The 23,949-nt window shown below is 42.9% G+C and overlaps 1 protein-coding gene and 1 long non-coding RNA gene across 22 annotated transcripts in view; one reads left to right on the plus strand and one right to left on the minus strand.

Moving 5' to 3' along the window:
* The window catches only part of CDKAL1 (CDKAL1 threonylcarbamoyladenosine tRNA methylthiotransferase), a 918,695-nt gene that overhangs the window by 157,302 nt on the left and 737,444 nt on the right, over positions 1-23,949 (minus strand). The window contains exon 18 of one of the 21 annotated variants that reach the window (XM_081518026.1): positions 22,139-22,869. The exons of the other annotated variants lie outside the window; for them this stretch is intronic. Within the exon in view, the coding sequence (XP_081374152.1) occupies positions 22,846-22,869 (24 nt within the window). The 3' untranslated portion in view covers positions 22,139-22,845. Of the gene's footprint in view, positions 1-22,138; positions 22,870-23,949 lie in introns of those variants that run through there. 21 annotated transcript variants of the gene reach the window in all.
* Positions 12,523-20,450, plus strand: LOC145516662 (uncharacterized). The gene is made up of 3 exons (XR_014061624.1): positions 12,523-13,592; positions 17,407-18,027; positions 18,294-20,450. It is a non-coding gene; the product is annotated as an uncharacterized LOC145516662 (long non-coding RNA).

A 23,949-nucleotide genomic window follows, 5' to 3' on the forward strand; every position in this document is an offset into this window, starting at 1 on the left:
ATGCTACTGAAAGAAGCCAGACAAAAAAGAGTATACAGAGTATGATTCCATTTTGATACAATTCTAGAAAATGCAAACTAATCTACAGTGACAGAAAGCATATCTGTAGTTACTACAAAGGGATTTAAAAAAAATGGGGAGGAGAAGAGATGGGGAAAAAGATTACAGAAGGAGAACTGAAGAAATATGTCAGGAGTGATGGATATGTTTATTATCTTGGTTATGATAATGGTTTTGCAGGTATATACATATGACAAAACCTATAAAATTGTACACTTCAAATCTGTACTGTTTATTGTATGTCAACTATGCCTTAATAAAGCTGTTTTTAAAAAGTCAATAGAGGAAATAGAATACTAAAAAATATTTTACTACAAAAAAGTAGGAAAGGAGAAATAAAAATTTCTACTAATCAAAATATACCATTACGAAAATGCAAAGGGAAGTCACAAGATAAGAGAAAAATTATATATATATATATAAAATTATATATCAAGGGACTTGAATCCAAAATACACAAATCCACTACAAATCAATATTTTAAAAAAGGAAACTTATTTTCAAATGGGCAAAATGCTTAAATAGATACGTCACCAAAAGTATATTAGTATGATAAAAAGAAAACATATGAAGTGCTCAATTTTCCTACTAGTCAACAAAGAAATGCAAATTAAAACCACAATGAGAAGCCACTCATTCCACTAAAAAGATAGTTTCAAAGACTAACAACCGTCAAATGCTGGCAAGAATGTGCAGTGATTAGCACTCTCATACCATTGTTGGGTATATAAAATTGTACAACCCCTACACAAAAAGTTTCTTGGCTTCTTATAAAATTAAAACTGTACCTTCCCACGACTCAGCAATTCCATTCTAAGGATTTAACTCAAGAAAATTAAAACACATATCTACCAAAAGACATGCACAAAAATGTTCACTGCAACTTTATTCATAATCCCAAACTTACCCTAAAGTCCATTAGCAAGAGAATGGATAAGAAAATTATAGTATATTCATATGATTGAAAATTACTAAGCAATCTAAAGAGAAAAATGAAAACATGTAATAACATGGGTAAATCTTAAACCCTTTTTGTCACGCTAAAGAAGTCAGACGCACAAAAGAATATATATACCATATGATTTCATTTACATGGCATTTAAGAACAGGCAAAAATAATCTACTGTGATAGAACAGGATTTGCTTCTTGAGAGGGACTGACTGCAACATGGCACAAGCAAGGTTTCTAGAGTGATGAAAATGTACATCTACATCGGGATGTTTGTTTACACAGGTGTGTAGGTCTGTCAAAGGTCACTGGACTTACACTTATTTACTATGTATTTTACTCTCCGACTTCCCTGGTGGCTCAGAGGTTAAAGCGCCTGCCTCCAATGCGGGAGACCTGGGTTCGATCCCTGGGTCGGGAAGATCCCCTGGAGAAGGAAATGGCAAACCACTCCAGTATTCTTGCCTGGAGAATCCCATGGACGGAGGAGCCTGGTAGGCTACAGTCCATGGGGTCGCAAAGAGTCGGACACGACTGAGCGACTTCCCTTCCCTTCCTTTACTCTCTGTAAATTTTGCCTAAATTAAAAATAAAACTCAAGAAAGTCATAATGATTACTCAGAATTAAAAATCTGAGTAGAAATTTATCCTGAGCATCACACAAAAGGATGAGATCTAAAATATAAAATAAATATTGCAAATGCAGCCTAATATTATCATGTTAAATCAGGATGCTGGGTATATGGGGTGTCTGTAACATTAGCTTCTATGTTTTCCTGTATGTATAAAATATTTCAAATTAATTAAAATAAATTATGATGAAGTTAAAATGTGTCTTCAATCTTAGTTGTATCTTTACAGTCAGACTTGGGTCAGAGATCAACAAATAATGTCATTGTTTTAAAAGATCCCATGAAAAAGAAATGCAAGCTTATTGACCCATGATTTATTTCCTTCTTTTTGAGCTTCTAAACACATTTTTTATTGCCATAGTCTGGAATGCATGTGAACAACCAAGGGTTGCCAGACATTTGAAGAAGACTTGATCAAAACATAAGAATAAAAAATTCTCCAAAAAAACCAGGAAATGCATAGAACAGAAAATATTAACATTAATATCCTTATTTAAAATATATTGTATTCATGAAAGAACAGTATATTATGTTCACTGTTTTATGGAAACAAAACACCTTGACAGAAAAGTGTAGAGATCATGACTGGTATGTCAATAAATTATCACAAGGTGAACATAAATGGGACCCATGATTTCTGAATGAAGTCAATATTCTATTGCTACTTAACAGTATAATATATAGCCTTCGTCTCAAACCAAGATGTCAGTTTCCCAATTTGTTAGATTTGTCACAGTATTGTAAATCCTACAAGCCAATTATTTCATCAGATGAGTTGGGAGCATAATTTCTACACTATGTTTTGTTCCAATTTTGCTCTTGAAATCTGGGCATCTGACTGTTCCACTCAACTGAAAAACCAGAGCCAAGCTCTTTGGGCAATTTGCTCTTGCATTTTAAATGCAAAGAGCTTTCTCAGTGAATTGATCCTATTGTTTACAATGTCATTCAATTGTCACCATTAAATTTCATTCAACTGGATCTACTAGAGAGGCCAGATTCTTCAAAAATTTCTTTTTCATACATGTCTCCCATGGAGGTGACATTTTAGAGAATCAACTGCATCATTAGTGTTCTTACTTCATTAGTACACCAGTTAGTGTCCACTGAGTTCTCAGAGGGTGGGTGGTAAATCAGTCTAGGAATATCTGATTCCATCAACAAATTTCTTGTGCTTTATATTAAACACAGACTCTACTGTAGGTAGGAGGTGAATACAAAACTATAAATGACACAGCCCAGGACTTTCCAATGAGAAAAAGACCTGATGTTCACACAAATAACCATAATGCCTGAATAGGAAAAATGCCAGAAGAGATGTAAGGAAAAGGTTTAGGAATTCAAAGGAGGGAAAACTTGCTGGGAGGAGAGAGTGGATTATCAAGAAAGAGTTCTTAATGTTTAAGGATGTTTTCAAAAGCTTTTTAATGGTGAGGATTTCAGAAGCTGGCGAGAGGGAAGGAGGGAGGGTATTTCGGGGGTGCATTTATAGAGAAGCACAGATATATCTGGCTGGGGACCCTGAAGTGGTAAAGATTCAGATTGGAATGAGGCTGAAGCAGTAAATAAAAAGAGAACAACATTGTGTGCAATGTTTTTGGCTGCAAGTAGCTGAAAGATTGACCCTGATTTAAACTACAAAATAGTATCATATCAATATCACAGGATGTCCAGAGTCAGGGCAGACTGGAGTTAGTAGTTGCTTCAGCAGCTTGGGGATGCCATTAAGGACCTAGATTCTCTGCTCTTCCATCCTCAGGGCTGGCTTACTTTCAGGAAACCCAGTCACATGCAGCTCCAAAGACAGACTTCACTTCTTTCTAAGCCTCTCTAAAGAGCAAGAAAAGTTCCAGAGGCCTCTGACACACTTCTCACATCTCACTGACCAGAACTGTGTAATTAGCACATTTCTAAACCAATCACTGACAAGAGGATTTGGAGTATTGTGAGACCAATCAGAGCCTCCCTTTTACTATGAGACACATTTCCAAGTGGAGCATAAATGGAGATCTGAGAAAAATAAGGGTTATCTTAGGATGCCTGCAAAGTCGCTTCATTTCTGTCTGACTCTGTGGGGCCCTGCAGCCATGAAATTAAAAGACACTTACTCCTTGGAAGGAAAGTTATGACCAACCTAGACAGCATATTAAAAAGCAGAGACATTACTTTGCCGACAAAGGTCCATCTAGTCAAGGTTATGGTTTTTCCAGTAGTCATGTATGGATGTGAGAGTGGGACCGTGAAGAAAGCTGAGTGCCGCAGAATTGATGCTTTTGAACTGTGGTGTTGGAGAAGACTCTTGAGAGTCCCTTGGACTGCAAGAAGATCCAACCAGTCCATTCTAAAGGAGATCAGTCCTGGGTGTTCATTGGAAGGACTGATGTTGAAGCTGAAACTCCAATACTTTGGCCACCTGATGCGAAGAGCTGACTCATTTGAAAAGACCCTGATGCTGGGAAAGATTGAGGGCAGGAGGAGAAGGGGACGACAGAGGATGAGATGGTTGGATGGCATCACTGACTCAGTGGACATGAGTTTGGGTGGGCTCCGGGAGTTAGTTGGTGTTGGACAGGGAGGCCTGGCATGCTGCAGCTCATGGGGTCACAAAGAGTCAGACACGACTGAGTGACTGAACTGAACTGAACTGAACTGAATGGACTCTAGCCCACCAGGCTCCTCTGTCCATGGGATTCTCCAGGAAAGAATAGTGGAGTGGGTTGCCAGGATAAAGGAAGGAGGAAAAGAAGTGAGTGCCAAATGCAAACCACTAACATCCACTATGGGGACCAGCACTTGTCACACCCCACTATGAAGGAGCACAGGTCTGCTGTATATTGTAGGTTAACACCCATGGATCTGGATAATGAAGAACTTTCACAAGGGCTAGGCTGAGATAGCTAGACTTTATTCCACAGACACGAAGAGACTTATAGATGTTGAGCAGGGAAATGATATAATCAGAATATGATATCTACAGACTTACAAGAAAGAGGTTGTGAAAGTGGAGAAAATGCAAGTGTACCTGAAAGTAGCATGACTACTTGTTAAAAAAAAAAAAGCAAAATTTTCCCTAACAAATTTCAATGTGAAATTTTCATTTTTAGTAGCACCATTTCCTCAATCTTTCTGCCTGGCATTTGGCCAATGCAACCTTACAAGTTAAGCTTTTCTATCATATGAAGCAAAGCATAGGTGAAAACAGGATGGAACAGAGGTAAATAACCAATAAACTCCCATGCTACTCCAACCGTCACCCTTGAAAAGCAATAAAAATTCCCTGTCTGTGCCTCTGGCATAGATTCTAGTTTTGAGATTCTGCTTTTATCTAATTTATGGTGTATTTAGTTCCCTGAGTTGAGTTTCCATCTCTCTGCTATTTTCAGATCTCAATTATTCCAACTCTATTCATTCCAATTCCAATTGCCCCTTGTTATTAAGACCTTGCTAATTAGAGTCTTCTATTCTATTAAGATTCTTGCCATTATGACCTTTCCAGGGATGTCCTGTGATTCCTCCATGTAACTTAAAAGGTCTCTCTTCTCGTTTTCATCTGGGTTTTTCAATATGCCATCTAGCCAACTTTGTCCAAGTACACAATATCCTTGCTCCTATAAACCAGAGCGAGTGAGATTATTTAAGTGTATTTTAATTTCTCAATCAAATCTCTGAACTCACTTTGGGGAGTCAATATTTGTATGTCTTACCACCAGACTTTTAAAGGGTGCAGAATATCACAGGATTAAATTTGGAGCTTAAGTCTCTAAAGATGCTCGAGTGTTGACAGACAGAAAAGGCCTCAGGAACTGATGTTGGGAACTCATCTCTGAGGTGGGGAGTAACTGTGTCAAAACAACATTTTGAGCACACCTGATTGACTTATTTGCAGTCAGAGGTTTGTCAGTTATAACCCTTACATCCTGAGCCTCCTGAGAGAGGTCCCTTCTCCCAAACTTTTTCTGTGGTGGCTCCTGCCCTGAACCAGTCCCAGCTGGGCATAACCAGTGGTGGTCTCTCTAAGGGAGAAAAGGGGCAGGGAGGGAGAGTCAATGCCAAGCCTAGGAGGAGCCCTTTTACTCCCTTTTACCTCTTTTCCATGACCCTTAAGCAATCCCATAGACACTTCAAGCTTGTCAGCAATATGGGGAAATAGCTTGTGGTGTTTCCAAGGGGACAAATTCTGGAAGACTGGGAATGACTCATGGCCATGGAATGGGCTTCCCCGGTGGCTTAGATGGTAAAGAATCTGCCTGCAATGCAGGAGACCTGAGTTCAATCCCTGGGTTGGGAAGATTCCCCTGGAGGAGGAAACGGCACCCCACTCCAGTATTCTTGCCTGGAAAATCCCATGGACAGAGGAGCCTGGTGGCCTACAGTCCATGGAGTTGCAAAGAGCTGGACGTGACTCAGGGACTAACACACACACAGGTCATGGAAAGAGAAACAGAATAGCCAACACTGAGGTCAATGAAATAGAAGCTTAACTAGGGAACAGGGAGCCTTTTCCTGATCAAGGGCTGACTTCAGGGTTTGCAAACATAGGACAACCCCCCATATGGTCTCCTCTCAAACTCCTCGTCAGTCTCTGCCCAGGCAGCAGATAGAGTGATTCATCCTGCAGAAGGAGGTGCCACTCAGTGCCACTGCCCTGTGGGCAATGCATTCCTGTCAGCCTGTACCAGAGCTGAGAACAGACTCCCCCAGTGGAAGATGCTATGTGGGGAAGGTGAGCTTTCTGCGCTTCTGAGACTGGACTGTCTTGAAGTTTAGAAGTGGAAATGCAGAATCAAACCCACTGTCCCCAAACTAGTAACACGTTAGTTTCAGAGCTTGGACCAGAACCCAGTCTCCCAAACCAGAGCTCCTTTATGATGACTCCATCATGAGTGAACTGGGTTTTTCAGAATGAATCTGAGGGCCTGAACACTTCTGCTTACATAATTTATATGAGAGGAAAAAGCATATGGAATTCCGAACAATCAGTTCTGCTAACACTATTAATAGGGGACATCCCAAATTGGACCTTCAGCTTTCTGCGTCAGTCTTTTCCTCTAAACGCCTCTAGCATGTCTTTCTAGTATTGAACAAACATCGGTTCTGCCTAGGTCATGGATTTTGTCAATATGAACTGAAAATGTGCTGGCTTTTTTTTTTTTTTTAATCATCACTAATAGCTTTCTTAATTAACCTGCTGATATAATCAACAGTGCAGTTCACTGTTCATTGTTTGCCCTCCAGCCACTGCCGAGCCAAGATGCTCTTTGAGAAGTACAGAACCCTTGCCTGAGGTTGTTTTGTTTTCCAGAAAGAAAGGGGGACAAGGAACCCAAACCCTCACAACCACAGTGAATTTGACTTAATTGCTAAAACTTCCTTCTGATTGTTTTGCCCCGAGTAACAGCCCTTCCTTAACTAATAACTTTAATTATAGCAACCACTAGTTATAAAAGTGTACCTCTTCTCTTGACTTGGTCTGTTCCTGTAAAACTTCTAATTATGAAACCAAGGATCAGCAAGTCAGCGTCCTGGGTTTTCATTAGATGGGATGTAGGATCCAGCAATTATACACATTGCATATTTCATGCTCAGTACATCAGGCTGTCGTGACTGAAGTCAACCCGCTGGGCTTTGTCTTTCATGTTTTCCTGACACATGCAATGAGTACAAAGCAAAAACAACATCCTGATTCCCAAAGAACTCATCTTCAGAAAATAACAAACTTGAGGCTATTGTGTATCCTCTTTAAGGTGAATGTAGATTTCCCGATGAAACCCAAATCCTTCGTTTCATCTCAAGAAGTTTACTAGGATAGTACAGTTACTGTTAAAAAAAAAATTAAAAAGCTGTTTAAATTCAAGGCACAGAAAAAAACAGTATGAGCCTCTTCTCTGCCTCTGTACTCACAACATTTTCATCTGATTATGAAGAAAATAAAATGTTCCCGTACTTCAGGCTATTGTGTCAGTATTCTTGTTACGGGACGCTTAAAGACCATGTTGGGCTCAGTTAACAATGAGAAATTACTTAAATGATCTATTTTAGCTGCGTTATTGCCAGGTAAGGATCATCTCGTGTTTGATGACACATACTCAGTGGTTGATTGTGCAAGAAATGGTGATGTTTTTCTAGAATGTTTTGCCTCCTTACACATCAGTCCAGCTAGCTTTCCCCACGCTGCCTTGCAAAATCTGCCCTTTCTCTTTGAAAATTACTCAGCAATCTCAGAGACCCTCCCACTTGCTGGCTCTTCTGTGATGCTGTGGGGTGGACATTTTCACCCCCAGCCTCACCTCCACCTCCAGGCAGTCTGCGGTTGGCCCTCACTTTCATAAGTTAGGAGAAGCAGGAAGGGCACCTCTCAACATGTGGCCACCATATGTGGAGAGCTGATCGCTGGGTGGGTGGTGTGCACGAACTATCCTTTCTGTCATGATGATGGACACCCTCCTTCCCACACGCCACAATAATTTCCTATAGCCTCAGCTGAAAAACTGGATCTAACAAAATGATTTCTAAACAGGGACTGTATCTGCTTAATGGGATGCTGACTACAAAAGTTTCACTCCCCAGAGTTCTCTCCAGGTCCCTCCTTTTGGGTTTCCTCTTCTCTTACTGTTGTTCATTGTTTATAGAGATATATAACGTTAAATAGGTGTCTGGTTAATTAGAATTGCTTTTTTAAAAAAATGACAGTAGGCAGTTATTTGAAATTTGTAAGCCACTTCTCTATCCTTGAGATGGCAAGTCCTCTTGGAGGTGTCCCTGGCTCTGGGGAGAATCATTTTAATGTAAAGTAAATAGGTATCAACAAACGAGTCTCTGGTGCAGTGGAGTAGACTAAGGGCTTCTGGCAGGAAAAGACACCAAGGGCTCCCCAAGGGGGGTCTCAGCGTGATGGCAGAGAGCGAGCCTAGAGTCATAAGCCCAGCTCCACAAGAACAGAGTGATGGAGAGGCGGTTCCGGTGTAGGAGGGAGAATGTGGGTTTGGTGGGAAACAGCTAAGCAAGGAAATATAAACCAAGAGCTATGGATCTTGAGAGAGTGATTATCATCCTCTCCGTCCGGAGACCTGAGACAGCAATGGCGTCGTCACAGGAGAGGCTGGGAGCACTGGGCTTGACCGTGTGGGTCCACAGGAAGGCAGTGATGGAGCAAAAGCAGCCACAGGAGGGCTACCTCGTGGACAGGTTGAATAGGGCAGGTCTGTCTCCAAGAGGTGTTTATTCCCACAACTAATGAGTCTGGATAACTTAGAGACACTGGATATCCTGTCAATCTCTGGAGGCCTAAGCTAGACCTAACTTAAGAATCAAAAGGATGTGGCTTCATATGTATCCAAGGTGGGACTCTAATTATTTTGGCTAATTTAGAACCAAACAAGTCCATGGACATGAACTTGGGTGAACTCCAGGAGATGGTGAGGGAGAGGGAGGCCTGACGTGTTGCAGTTCATGGGGTCACAAAGACTTGGACACAACTTAGCGACTGAACAACAAGAACCAAAAAAAAGGAGACTATAGAAATCAATCAGTTCTCATTTTGCATAGAAGAACTAATCAAGTTCAGAGTAATTTACAAAGCAAGTTAATGGGTAGAGTCTCTATAGAAGACACAGATGCGACTGCCAGCCCAGTGTCTTTTCCACTGTCAAAAATGCATTTCTAAATTCAATACTACTTGCTTTAAATACTCTGAGATTTAGGAGGGTGCAAACTTCAGCTCCTACATGGGAATTTTGAGACTAAGCCTGAATTTTCCAATTTCATGCTTTTGGAATATATGTTATTAGCTTTCCTCTAATAACTAGGGGAGCCTAGAGATTTCTTAGTAAGATAATTACAGAGACAAAACTCTTACTTTTGACCCCAATCCCGTATCTCTCTCCTGAGCTCTTGTCCTTTATATGCAGCCACCAACACAACATCTCCATCTAGGTGATCGACACGGTTACAGCACAGAGAGTCATCTCAGTCTCCACCCAACCAGCCCCCATGCCCCCCAGACAAAATCCTGTTCTTCCTCCCAAGGTCTCTATTGGAGGAAGGGCACCCCAGTCTTCTCCTCAGCCATACAGTCCTACAGGCTCCAGCTGCTAAAAAATTATTTTCTACCCTCTTTTCCATTCCCACTGTGATGACAGTACTACATGATCTTGCCATCTTTTACCTGAACTAAAATAATTTCCTAATTGGCCTCTTGGTTTTTCATCTTATTCCAGATCTTCTTCCTCACTGCTACCTATCTTTTGAAAATATAAACTGGATCATGTTATTCTTTTAGCGGTTCCATGGGCCATCAAGGTAAGCTCCAAACCCCTTTGCGTGCAATGAGTGGCTTTCATCATTTTATTTCATCCAGGTTTTACATCATACAGTCCATCAGGTATCTCCCCAAACACTACATTCCAGCTGTTTCAAGCGCTCAGAGTTGCTCTGATTAGTCAGCAATTTTTCATGCCTTCTTCTTTCATCCTGAGTTCCCCCTACCCTGCCAGGTGGAAGTGTTCCTCTGCCTTTTCTCTGGGTGACCACTGACATCTTTGAAGACTCAATTGGAATGCCACCTTGTCTACAAAGCTTGTTCTAACCTCGATGTGCATGCATGCTAAGTTGTTTTAGTCATGTCCGACTCTTTGTGACACTATGGACTGTAGCCCACCAGGCTCCTCTGTCCATGGAATTATCCAGGCAAGAATACTGGCATGGATTGCCATTCTCTCCTCCAGGGGATCTTCCCAACCCAGGGATCAAACCCACGTCTCTTGCACTGCAGGCAGATTCTTTACTGCTGAGCCACCCGGGAAGCTCCAACCTTTCAATTCCATGGAGGTAAAGATGAACATACAACCTTTCATGTCCTGACTGAATCCTTTTCCAATTTATATCCAAGCACCTCTAACACGGTGGAGTGAAAATTTGTTCCATGTCTGTCTCTCCTCCATGATGTTAGGGGCAACTTGATGATAAAAAGCATGTCTTATTTATCTTTTATCTTTGATTTTCTAGCGGCAAGCATGGTGCCTGGAATATAGTAGACACTTGGTAAGTGTTTACAGAAGGAGGGTAGGAGGGAGGGAGAAAGGGAAGGGAGGAGGAGAGGGAGGGAGGAAAATAGATGTGGTCACAGACTATTATTGTTTCACTTTTATTATTTCCATTATTTATTATTGACCATTATTTCTATAAAACACTGCAACTAATTACCTGAGAGTGTTCAGGAACTTAATTAGTAGTGCTAATGAAAGTAAGTATTTATTCATTTGCATACTGCACAACACTGCGAAGAACTGATTCATTTGAAACGACCCTGATGCTGGGAAGGACTGAGAGGGGAAGGGGACGACAGAGGATGAGATGGTTGGATGGCATCACCGACTCAACGGACATGAGTTTGAGTAAACTCTGGGAGCTGGTGATGGACAGGGAGGCCTGGCGTGCTGCAGTCCATGGGGTCGCAAAGAGTTGGACACAACTGAGTGACTGAACTGACTGAACTGCTACTGCACAATGTAGCCATCACTGAGATTTTAAAAAGTCCACCTTAGTGACTATAGTGAACACTGTTTTTCTATTTAGATGCCCTTCCTGTGTTTGGAGAATGCCCCTGCATATAGGCCTTTTGGGGAGGCAGAGCCCCTGATCCTCTATAGTAGCTGCAGAGGTGGGTACCACTATCCCAGCAGTCTTGCCAGCCAAGGCACAGACTTAATGTGCACAGGGCTCACCAATTATAAGTCCCCATAAGGAAGAGAAGTTGATGATAAGATGTGGGGACACAGGGTAACCCTTTTCTAGTGGAGGCAGTGGTGTCAGAGCCATCAGAGTTCAGGGCCAGCAGCCATGTGGACCGCAGACTGGCAGCGGGAGCAGTGTCCCCGCTGGCCCATTCTGCACATGGATGTTAGCTAACAATCTGATGCATCACCTCTTTCTGATTCTGCCCAGTTGCTAAGCCTGGTCCTTCAGCTGTCCTACAGGTTCTCTGAGCCAACGAATCTTTTCAATAAATTCTTTGGCTGCTTACGGTCCTTTCTGTTCCAACTAACAAACCCCCAAAGATCCAGAAGTCCTTGGTGATTCATAAGTGCTCCTGACTTCAGTGCTCAGGGTCTACTAGTGTGCATGATTTATATGAGTCTGGTTGGTAAAATATCTTAGCCACTGGTGAGTCAATAGTTAGTTCATTCCACGTTATTACAGGGATTTTTTTTAGACAGGTTATTTTCCAGAAAAGCATCATTGGGGCAAGTTTTCTTCCCCCAAATCACACTCCCATGTGTTAGTACAGATGGGAGTACTGGCACATAATAGGTACTTGATAAATACTTGCTGAAGGAACTAATGAATGACTATTTAAATCCCGGAGAGTGTTACCTAATTTTACTGCATCAAATTGGTATTAAGATAAAATCTTACCAAAAGAAACCAGATGGTCTTTAAAAATTCTCTTCCTGTGTGTGATTTAATGATGAACACACTCAAGAATGATGCTTGTAGATATTTTATCAATCAGTTCAATTCAACAGGTATTTATTGATCTTTATTGATCATTTCTTAGAGCTGTTCTAGGTGTTCATACTTGGGTTATGGCTCCTCCACTTGCTGTCTGGGACCTTTGGCCAAGCTTAATCTCTATGACCCTCAGTTTCCTCATCAATAAAATGAAGAAAATAATCCTTCCTCAAAGGGTTGTTACTGAAATCAAAATGTAACCAATGCCCATTTCTTTTGCCTTTATTATTCCTCTTCCTACTCTCAGCATCCTCTTAAAATTTCAGTCGAAAACCCTCATGAGCACTCTCTCTGTTCCACTGAGTGAGTCACTATGGATACAAAGGTAAACAAAGCCTGCTCCTACTCTCAAAGAGTTCACTGTGTAGTCAAGGAGATGAATGGGCCAAAGGAAACCAGTAAATGTGGAGAGGACAGCAACGGAAGCAAATACAGGGACTGCTAAGGAGGGAAGTTAATGGAGAAAAAAACAGTAAATATGGAAGCATTCCTGGAGATGTCCTTGAGTGAAATCTCCAAAACAAAAAAAGAAAGGAATGGATCTCCAAGAAAAATGAACTACATGTGCAAAGGCAAACACGGAACACGGCATCTCAGTATTTCTGGAAGGCAACGTTCAAGATGGATCTGGAAGGAAGCCAAGTTTGCAGATGGAGATGGACGACTGTTTATGTTAATAAAAGGCCACGGGACTCTGGGTAGTAAAAGGCTCCTAGGGGATTGTTTGGGCTTCCCTGGTAGCTCAGCTGGCAAAGAATCCACTTGCAATGCTGGAGACCCCGCTTCGATTTCTGGGTCGGGAAGATCCCCTGCAGAAGGCATAGGCTACGCCACTGCAGTATTTGTGGGTTTCCCTGGTGGCTCAGATGGTAAAGAATCCGCCTGCAATGAGGGAGACCTGGGTTTGATCCCTAGGTTGGGAAGATCCCCTGGAGAAGGGCATGACAACCCACTCCAGTAGTCTTGCCTGGAGAATCCCAGTGGACAGAGAGGCCTGGCGGGCTACAGTCCATGGGGTCGCAAAGAGTCAGACACGACTGAGCGACTAAACCCAGCACAGCACAGGGGACTGTAAATGAGTGGGTATCTTCAAAACCTCAGTCTGGCAATGGTATGGAGGGTGAATACTGGAAGGCAAAGCCTGAGCAAGGGGAACCACAGGAGGCAGTTACCGCCCTAGTCGGTGCACTGAAGAAACGGTGTGAGAAACATTAACGGAGGAAGGCGGTCAACATGGTTGAAGAAAACAGTAAACATGTGATGGGAAGGCCTATTGGTCTCCTCAGGATTCACCTTTGTTCTATTTCTATCTCCTAGGCGTTGTCATGGTGCAAAGGGGTTGAACTGATGAGGGTGAATGGTTGCCTGGCTTAACATTTCCCACCGGCCATGTTCAAATAGGATGGAGTTACAGCCCCTCAGGCACTGCCCAGCACCAGATTGTGAGTTTGGTTCTAAACCATAGATATGCAAAGAGCACACAAAAAATGGAAAAGTTTCTAATATTTTCCATGTCAGAAGACACTTTCGACATGGTATAGATTATTTATTTCTCTGGAATTCCTTGTAAAATATTTTACATATTTTAGACAACCCTACTGAGACATTCAAATGGATCTTTAGCTTGGATTTCTTGTCTTATTTTCACTGACAGCCTCTATATATTCAAATCAAATAGGACAACATGGTAGAAGGAACTATATTCAATATCCTATAATAAGCCATAATAGAAAATAATATGGAAAAGTATATATACATATATATATATATATATATGTAACCAAATCACTTTGCTGTGCAGCAGAAATCAGCACATTATTGTCAATCAACTCTACTTCAATAAAATAAAATTTAAAAAAAATCAAATAGGAAAATAAAAGGCAAAAGGCTATTAGGATAAATACATGATAACATTAGCCAAGAATGTCGAGAATAGCTGCCCCGTTCTGTCAAACAGAAATGAGGCCAGACAGTTATTTCACTGGGTTTTACATTCTTCCCCCTGCCGCTCAACAAATCTAATCTCACCCTGGTGTTCCCAGTCTAGGCCAGCAGGAAGACAGGCTAAATGTGGAGGGCAGAGATGCAGATAGACTGGCTCTGTGCCCAGGAGGCCAGGTCAGGATGAGAATCAATATTTCAATAGCTCAGGATTAGGAAACACACATATCAAATCTTGTCCATTAAGGACACAAACATTAAAACCACAGACATCCTGTACCTCACACAGACTGATAGGATGTGTTTGACTCATCGCAGAAATGTACCCATTATTCTTGTACTTTTCCAACTCGTACAACCTGTATAAAAAACTTCTCAGAATGAGACTGAGGCTGCTCAGAAGACTGCCATGAATAAGATCTTAAGGACCCGATAAGCAGCTTTTCGGGGGCAAAGGGAAGGCAGAGCAGGGCTCTTAAATGTGGTTGTGTTATCTGGAAAATAAGTCACGCTGCAGAGTACAGGGAACTCTGCTTAGTGTTATGTGGCAGCCTGGATAGGAGGGAAGTTTAGGGGAGAACTGGATGCGTGTATATGTATGGCTGAGTCCTTTTGCTGTCCATCTGAAACCGTCTTTGCTCATATCTGACCGACCTCCCCAGGTTCCCCTGCCCCTTCCCTCTCACGCAAACCTTTGGAAAATCCAGGCAACTCAAAGTGAGTCCCACTCAGTTGGTACCTTTCCCGTTTGTATCAAAGGAAAAGCGTTGAAAGCACAGTTATGATTCATATCAGCTCACACACTGGGACATGCATCTGCAGGTCTAGCTGGGGGGATTTTTCACGTGGACCTTTTTTCCCCTCAAAAATGATGAATGAAAGCAACTGTATTTCGAAAAGGGGTTTTTCCCTCGAGGAGAGATTATGCCTCTGGTGGCCTAGGGCACACTCAGCCACACCGTGTTGGTTCTCCGGGCACGCCGCACTCGACCACTTCCAGGTGTCCGGGAAAAGAGAAGAAATCTCAAGAAAGGGTGGGGAGGGTGCGGGGTGGGGGGGGCCAAGTGCAGAGACTCAAAGATCTAATTGCAACTTTGACAAGCAGCAGATCAAAGGAGTCTCTCCTTGGTCTTTGATCTCTTGATAACCGCGTTTAGCACCCTCCCCTGGCTGTGCCTGGGGCAGGCAGCCCTCCTTCCTAACTCCCTCAGCTCTTTCAGCTTTAAATAATTCAACTGCTAAGCACTTTCAAAGGGGGGTGGAAATAAGCAAATGCTTTAAGATCCAACCCGTGTGTTAGATTGACTGAAGTCCCGTTTACCATTCTAATACCAAATTGGAAAATCAACACCATTGAATCCTAACAAGGACGGTTGTGGCTTCTAATCCCTCACGTGACTTACAGTTGTACAGCGAGTGCACATACATCCACACCTTCACCTCAGGAGGGGCCTGGAAGTGGCAGGGAAGGCAAGAGGTGGCTTCCAGTTCTTTTGCTAAAGCTAATAGAGGCGAGAATCTCCATCTGCAGCCATCCTCCCCTCCTCCCACACCACCCAGTATATCTCCCAGTGCTGAGTTTTCTTTCACGTTGTACCCAGAAGGTTCTGCTTAGAGATGGCCTTTATTAAAATGTTAGGGAGCTCGGAGGAAAGCCTTGTGGTGGAACTTACTTCTATCTTAAAGGTGAGTTGGGGTTGCCAGGTTGAGCAAAGAACAATACAGCCAGCCAGTTCAATGTGAATTTCAGGTAAAAGATGAGTAATTGTTGAGCGTGTATCCCAAATGTTGCAAGGGATGCACTGAAAGTGAAAGTTGCTCAGTTGTGTCCGACTCTTTGCAACCCCATGGACTGTATAGTCCATGAAGTTCCCCAGGCCAGAATACTGGAGTGGGTAGCCTATCCCTTCTCCAGCGGACCTTCCCGATCAAGGAATCGAACCGGGATCTCCTGCATTGCAGGCGGATTCTTTACCAACTGAGCTATCAGGGAAGCCTTGGGATGCACTGGTACTATCTAAAAAGTTTATCTAAGTTTATCTAAAATTCATGGTTAACTGCCCCCTATTTTACCAGGCAACCTGCCAGGGTTTCTCTGTCACCAATTCTGGTTGGAATGCCATGGGGTCGCCTGGCTTCAGGTTGTAGCACAGAGTGAGTCAGCCTTACCCTTCCTTTTCCTCGTGAATCTGGCCCAGGACAGGGCTTTCACCAGGTGGTGGGGGACAGAAGTGGGGAGCATCTGTACCCGAGCTCTGTCATGTCCCAGCTGATCCTCAAAACACACCTATAGGATAGGGACTGGTTCCCCTTTCACATTAAGAAAAAAAAAAATTTTTCGAAATATAGCTGAACTGTATTTCAAAAAACTTACATGATATTGTAAACCAACTGTACTTTGAAATATAATTGGTTTACAATATCATGTAAGTTTCAGGTGTACAGTACAGCAATTCAATTAGTTTACATATACACACACACACACATATATAATATATATTCTTTTTCAGATTCTTTTCCCTTATAGATTATTACCTGGTATTTGATGGGATTAAGACCCATGAAAGTCAAGGAGCTGGCCAGCTTCCCAGTGTTGGGGGCAGGATTCTCGTCCACGTATCCCTGACTTCAAAGCCACAATCTGCCCACTACATGCCACTGTGTCCTTGCCTCTCCCCAAGGGGGTACAACAGACCCTGAGGCTAGTGAACTTTTTTCAATACAAACAGGTCTTTTGCATTCCCTATATATTTTTTCATGTTAATCAAATATTCAAGATCTTATTTTCTAGAACTCTCTGTTCTGCCATTAGGAACTGAGGGATGTGGGAAAGCCCGTCTAAGAAAGGACAGGAGGTCTGAAGCGGGATGGGGATGGGGGTCTTACATACTTAATTGAATAAAGTCCTCAGTGGTCTTCCCCACACCAGTGGGTCTGTGCAAACTCACTAATCTGCACTGACTTCAAGCTAGGAAACCAGCATACTGCATAAGCCTGGCTTCCTTAATCCCTGGGGCAGTGGTTCTCAAATTTAAGTGTGCTTAAATCAGAATCACCTGGAGGGCTTGTTAAAATACAGATTGCTGGGTTCACCCCAGGTCTCAGATGGGGCCTGAGAATCTGCATGGCTGACAAGGTCTCAGGTAACTGATGCTGCTGATCTGGGGATCCCACTTTGAGAACCACTACTCTAGGACTAGAAAGGGGGCTTCCCTAAAATTAATATACAGTATTTGGGACTTAAATCTGCATACACTTCATAATTACAAGGCCTTTCTCTACCTTTCATCCCTGCCATTTGAAAATCTCCCACAGCTCTACTTCTTCAACAAAGTCCACAAATATTCCTTCACTCAGCCATTCTGAATCAGGAAATGGAACATATCAGATACTGTATGAATCCTCGGGACAGAGATGGATGAGACCCACGTCCTGCCGGTGCACGGGAGACTATCACCATGTACACAAGACAACACCAACAGACTAAGAGATGTTACAAGAGAAGCAGATAAACTCAGTCACAAAGGGAGAGAGAGAAGGAAGGGAGCGCTCTTGAGCGACTCAACTGTTGACCTGAGTTTAGAAACTGAAGATGGGTTATAGGAAGACAAAGGGCAGAGGGACAGTCCATGCAGAGCAAACGGTATGTGCAAAAAGCCCAGAGATGTGAAACAACGTGGAGAGTTCAAGGGCTGCACGAAATTTACAACAACTAACACATATGGTCCACTTGGTGGTAGATGTGGGTGAGTGAGGAGGAGCCCAGCAGCAGGGCATGCTGAGATGCTTGGCTTTCTTTTAAGATGATGAGGAGACACTGAGTGGTTTTGAAAGGAGGAATGACACATTCAAGCTCAGAGTTTGCAAAGATTATCTGTAAAGATGGACCAGGGAGATCAAACTCAGAGGCTGTCGCAGAAGGACCCAGTAGAGACGGTAAGGGTGAGTTGGAATGCTGTGAACTGAACAGACAAGTCAATACTGATGGGCAGAAAATGAAACCTTCATCCCCACTCTTGTTACTCTCTACTGCCAAAAGGACCCTAACTAAATTTGGGGGAATAAGATACAAATATTTCTGTGTGTTTTTATACTGATATTTTAATAAGGCTGCACCTGAGCTAAACTGTGTACTTCTGTTCAGTACTTGGCGCCTTTTAAAGGATTGCTCTAACTCATATTCGTTCTCCTTCCATTCCCAGACGTTTATTTATTCATCCAAAATCGCCTGGTAGCTTACTGGCTGGGAGAGGACACAAGCAAGTACACAGAGAGTTGGAATTCAGTGGGGCACTCGATACAGTGGAGGTATCTACAGAGATCTGTGAGATGAACCTAAAAACAGTCAAATTGTACAACATTTAATTTTCACATCACTTTGCAATTAGTTTTGTGGACTTGAACAGAAAACACAGATTCATTCCTTAGCATGAAAATTACCTCTCAGAAGAGCCTATATTTTTTCCTTTACGTTAGTGCTTAAGTTACTCAATCATGTCCGACTCAGGTTACCCGTGGACTGTAGCCCGCCAGGCTCCTCTGTCCATGGGATTCTCCAGGCAAGAATACTGGAGTGAGTTGTCATGCCCTCCTCCAGGGGATCTTACAGACCCAGGGATCGAACCCACATCTCTTAAGTCTCCTGCACTGGCAGGTGGGTCTGTAGTGTGATGGAATCACTTTAAATAAGGCAAGTTTAAAAAAACCATCTTCCAGCAATTTGAGGCCAAACGCTTGAACTGGAGATAACAGGTTACACTAAAAGGGTTAACCTTCCTCTGGGTTTCCTTTGGGCTCCAAGTTCAACTGGGAGCCCTGAGGGTGGCAGTTTCTCCCCAGCTCCACGGATGACCTTTGGCAAGTCACTCACTGCCGTGTCCACAAAGAGTCATTGTCTGCCTTTGAGAGCTGCCAGCGGCTCCATCCTTCGGGAGACCAAAAAATGTAAATGATCCTCCCCAAGCCCAGTGCCATGACCTCACTGCAGGGAAAACCCACGCCTTTGCAGCCAAAGGAACTTCTAAGATGAAACTGAACTAAAATTAACTGGGAATAAATGAGAGAAAATAAATTAAATGGGAGGGTTCAGGATCTCCCTTCCTTTTGGCTCTTCCTGCTGAGTTAATTCATGATTGGCCTTGTTCTTGATAAACTAATTCAAGATTGGCCGTAAGAGTCTGTAGCTAAGCGAAGGCAGCATCCAGAGGTTTGTCCTGGCCTCACCCTTCTAAGCCTGTATAGTTCGGTGGTGAACAGGCTGACTCCCAAAGGCAACAGCTGCCCAAAACCAGAAGGGCATTCCTGCTCCTTCCTCTAGCTGTGCTGTAGGTTGTAGGTTGCTAGCATCTTTCTTAATGGCCTGGAAAAGGTCCTGGGTGTGTTTTTTTTGACAGCTGGCATCTGTGAAGTCTCAGTTTGCATGGCAATGAAAACAGAAACAAAACCCCAAACAAACAGGCACTGAAGAAGCTGTTGAGCAACCGGGACACCAGAAAAATTGTTGATACTGGGAAAATTTCAATTGTTAGTTGGGTTCATCACTGCTGCCATCACCTCTTGCTTTCATCACCCTATTCCATCATTCAGCCCTGCTCCCACTTTGGGACCCTCGACTGCCTGGCTATTTTGTACCTATTAAGTGAATATGCACTTTGAACTTCCCAGAAACCCGGTTTCTTAAAGCACACAGTACAATGAAACTGTCCTTCCTTTCCTCACCTTGGGTCTATTTCTTTCCTACATACCTGCCAAAATTCCTTTCCTATAGCGTAACAGCTTTCAGGTAAGTAAGCCAACTGATCAGTTATTTACACTAAGGCTCTAACAGCAACTCCAGAAGCGATACCTTGCTCACCCATTCTTTTCCTTCTTATAGTTTTTAATGGAATCCCAGCTGGCTTACTGGTTCTCTCAGCCTTTCTAGTCTGGGGTGTCCAGGAGTCATTCTGGCCAATGGAACACAAGCACAGTGCTGCCAAGGATGTCCTTGACACTGTTTTTCTTCTACTGGGAAGCAGGCATGTCAGCTGGAGGCATAGAAGCTATGCTACAACCAGGAGGCAGCTAGCAAGAGGGGACGGCTGAAGGAACCACAAGAAGACGAGTTACCGGCTTTGTCTCCTCATCTACCTGTGTGTACCCTGGATCCCTCCAGTTTACACTCTCTCTCTCTCTCTGTCTCTGCTTCGCCAGCATCCTCTATATTCCCTTGTGTCCTCTTCTGAGGCTTTGCCCCTCTCTCTAATCCACTCTCAAGCGCCATCTAATCATTGACTTTCTCCTACTCTGCCAGCCCCCTAACCCCCATCATATTGCTGGAAAAAAGCTGAGTGGCTCCATTACATACTTGAGGTTGTTTATTGTGGTGGTTTTTATTGTATAAGAACAGTCAGCATGAGACCTACTTCTCTAGGCTTTTTAATGTACAATAGAGTATTATTGACTGCAGACAAATGTCACACGGCAGGTCTCCAGAACTTACTCATCCTGCAAGACTGAAATTTTATATACATTAAATAGCAACTCTGCATTCCTTCCTCCCTTCAGCTCCTGGAAACCATCATTCTATTCTGTTTCTATGCCTTTGACTTTGGGTATATTAGGTTCCTCATATAAGTGGAATTGGGCAGTAGTTGTCCTTCTGTAACCAGCTTATTTCATTTATCATGTCCTCCAGGTTTATCTGTGTGGTTGCATATCTCAGGATTTCCTTCTTTTTTAAGGCTGAATAATATTCCACTGTATGCACACATTTGCTACTTAAACCTTAGTTGTAACATTTTCTCAGGCCTCTTCTTCCCTGGAAACCACATTCACCCTGCCCCATGACCAAAGAGAATGGAAAATACTGCAACTTAATGACTTTGCCTGGCACTTGCAACTTTTAGAGCTCATATAACTCTACCTTCAAGATCAGGAAGAGACCTCTGCCTCCCTGTTCTTTTGGTTCTTGCCCCGTTATTATTAGATAGAGGGTAAGTAATGGGTAGTGTTTTGGTCAGAAGGACCTACATTCCTTTCCCAGCTCTGTCAGGAGAGCAGAGTAATTTGTGAAGTAACTTCTTCAGCCTCAAATTCCCTCCTTGTAAAATGAAACCATTTCACCTGTTGCTATGGATTGTTATAAAATACAAACAAATTCTCATGTACGCACATAAGTGGTGAGTAAGTATTAGCCATTATTCTTAACAGGGTCTGTACCACTAGGCCACTGCCCCTCTGGGGCCACCTTCCCTGACACCGCCAGCAGTTGACTCACTGGCTCAACTATCTCCCCAACTCTAAAGCCCCCTTTATTCTTTTTTAAAAATATTTTCTTAGTTTTGGCTGTGCTGGGTCTTCACTGCTGCGGGGCTGTTCTCTAGTTGCGGAGAGTGGGGGCTACTCTCTAGTTGCGGTGCTCGAGCCTCTCCCTGCGGTGGCTGCTCTCGTTGTGGGGCACGGGCTCTAGTGGCGCGTGGCCTTAGAAGGTGCGGTTCCTGGGCTCTAGAGTTGTGCCCCAGAGGCTTGGCTTGTGGGATCTTCCTGGATCAGGGATCGAACTCGAGCCTCCTGCATTGGCAGGTGGATTCTTTTTTTTTTTTTTTTTTAATAAATTTATTTATTTTAGCTGGGGGCTAATTACTTTACAATATTGTAATAGTTTTTGCCATACGTTGACATGAATCAGCCATGGGTTTACATGTGTTCCCCTTCCCGGACCCCCCACCCACCTCCCTCCCCATCCCATCCCTCTGGGTCATCCCATTGCCCCGGCCCTGAGCCCTTGTCACATGCATCGAACATGGAATGGTGCTCTGTTTCACATATGACAATACACATGTCTCAATGCCATTCTCCCAGAACGTCCCACCCTCACCTTCTCCCTCAGAGTCCATAAAATTGTTCCATGCATCTGTGTCTCTTATTCTGTCTCGCATGTAGGGTTATCGTTACCATCTTTCAAATTCCATATATATGGCAGGTGGATTCTTTATTGCTGAGCCCCCAGGGAAGCTCCAGCCCCCTCTATTCCTGAGAGTGAAAAATGCACTGTCACAAAGACATCGGGTTAAATCTGTTTTTTAAGTTTTGTTATTTTAGTGGCCCAAGTTGGGGTAGAACTGGAACACGAGAGTGTCACCGAGGCAGACAAGGTGGAGAGGACCGAGAGCGATGGGGTTGGGGATGGAGAAAAGAGTGAGAAAAGCAGAGGAAACTAGGATCAGTGGACATTTACCCCAGAGACAGTCCTAATCAGGTTCTTTTCTTCTCTGTTGCTGTTTTTGTTGCCTTTGGATTAAAAATAAAGCATCCTGTTTTAGCTCTGATTATGTCTCTTATTTTCATATTTATAAGATTAAAATTGCATAACCTGTCCGGGACAAAACTGTGATCTTAAGCATTTGATGTGTGTTGGAGAAGGAAAGGAAAAAAGGCCTCAAGCCCAACCCAAGGAGGCAAAATGCTTATGTAGCATGAGAACTGTACGACTTGAGTTTTGGGACTATTCTCCCAGGCAAGGAAAACCATCTTACAAAACAAACAAACTAGTATTCTGGGGGTATTTCCCAGAAAAGACGCAGGTATGGTTTAGTAAGATGGGATTTGGTTTTGTTTTTCGAGCTTCAGCCGGGTGGTAAAAGGTCAGCTCTGTGTTGTAATCCACTCTGGTGCCTTCCTCCCGTAATCCTAACCACAGCCCTCTAAGAGCTATGCAGCATGGCAATTAGTAAAATGAAATTTCATTTTCTAAATATCTTCTTCTTGATACCTTCAGAGGTTACATTTTAGAATGTTCTGAAAAAAAAGAAAAGAAAAAAAAAACTCTGGCAGTGGACATTTCAGAATAATTTCTCTTGGAGAAAACTATGAAAACTATTTGCTCTAAAATCAGTTGATGAGATGGAAAGATGGGAAACAGTAGCATGTCTAACATGACTGAGGTCTTGAGAATGGGCTACAAGGAAAATGAGATGGTGATACATGGGAATAAAAAGGTTCTATTTTTTTTTTTTTTTTTAAATAAGAGCTGCATCACCCTTTGACCTGCAAACAAGCATGTCTGTCGGTATGAAGCCCACCAGTCTTCCCAGTCTATTCAATGAGCCACAACCTATTTCAAGCCCTGTCCTTGACCTCCAGGCAGGGATGTGCCAGCTTCACTCTGTGGAGTGTGGGCTCTGAGGTCAGCCTAGATCAGAACCTGCCACCTGTACACACTGGATGAAGGCGTCAAACAAGTAAACCACATGGCAGTGAGCGTCACTGCCAGAAAACATTAATATCATGGCTCCTGGCTTTAAGCTGGATTGTAATCCTTACTTCATCATTGTCATTCTAATTAGACCTGGTACCTATCCTTAATTCAGCCAGATGGGAAGCCCCTTACACACACCATGAACTGAAAGCCTCCTTTTGACCCTCATCCTATTCCCAAAGCTGCATGCAACAAAGTGAGATACATTAGCTTGAACTTTATTTTTTCCTTCTTAACCTAACTTTTATTATAAGAAACTGGGCAACAACAACAAAAAGTAAAAAGGGGAAATCAAGAGCCTATATATCCTATCAGCTAGTTAATAAGCTCATAACTCAAGAGGCGAATGCTTTTGTTATGGATTGCATTGTATTTTTCCCAAAATTTGTATGTTAAAGTCCTAACCCACGTGACCTCAGAACGTGACCCTATTTGCAGGCAGGTCATTGCAGATGTAGTTAATGAGATCATACTGGAGTAGGGTGAATCTTAATCTAATACAACTTTCTTATGGAAAGGACACATTTGGGACTTTCCTGGTGGTGCAATGGAGTAAGAATCCTTCTGCCAGTGCAGGCAACATGGGTTCGATCCCTGGTCCAGGAATATCCCACATGCCT

Source organism: Giraffa tippelskirchi, chromosome 8 (assembly GCF_054371585.1).
Source record: "Giraffa tippelskirchi isolate mGirTip1 chromosome 8, T2T-mGirTip1v1.2.pri, whole genome shotgun sequence".
Lineage (NCBI taxonomy): Eukaryota > Metazoa > Chordata > Mammalia > Artiodactyla > Giraffidae > Giraffa > Giraffa tippelskirchi.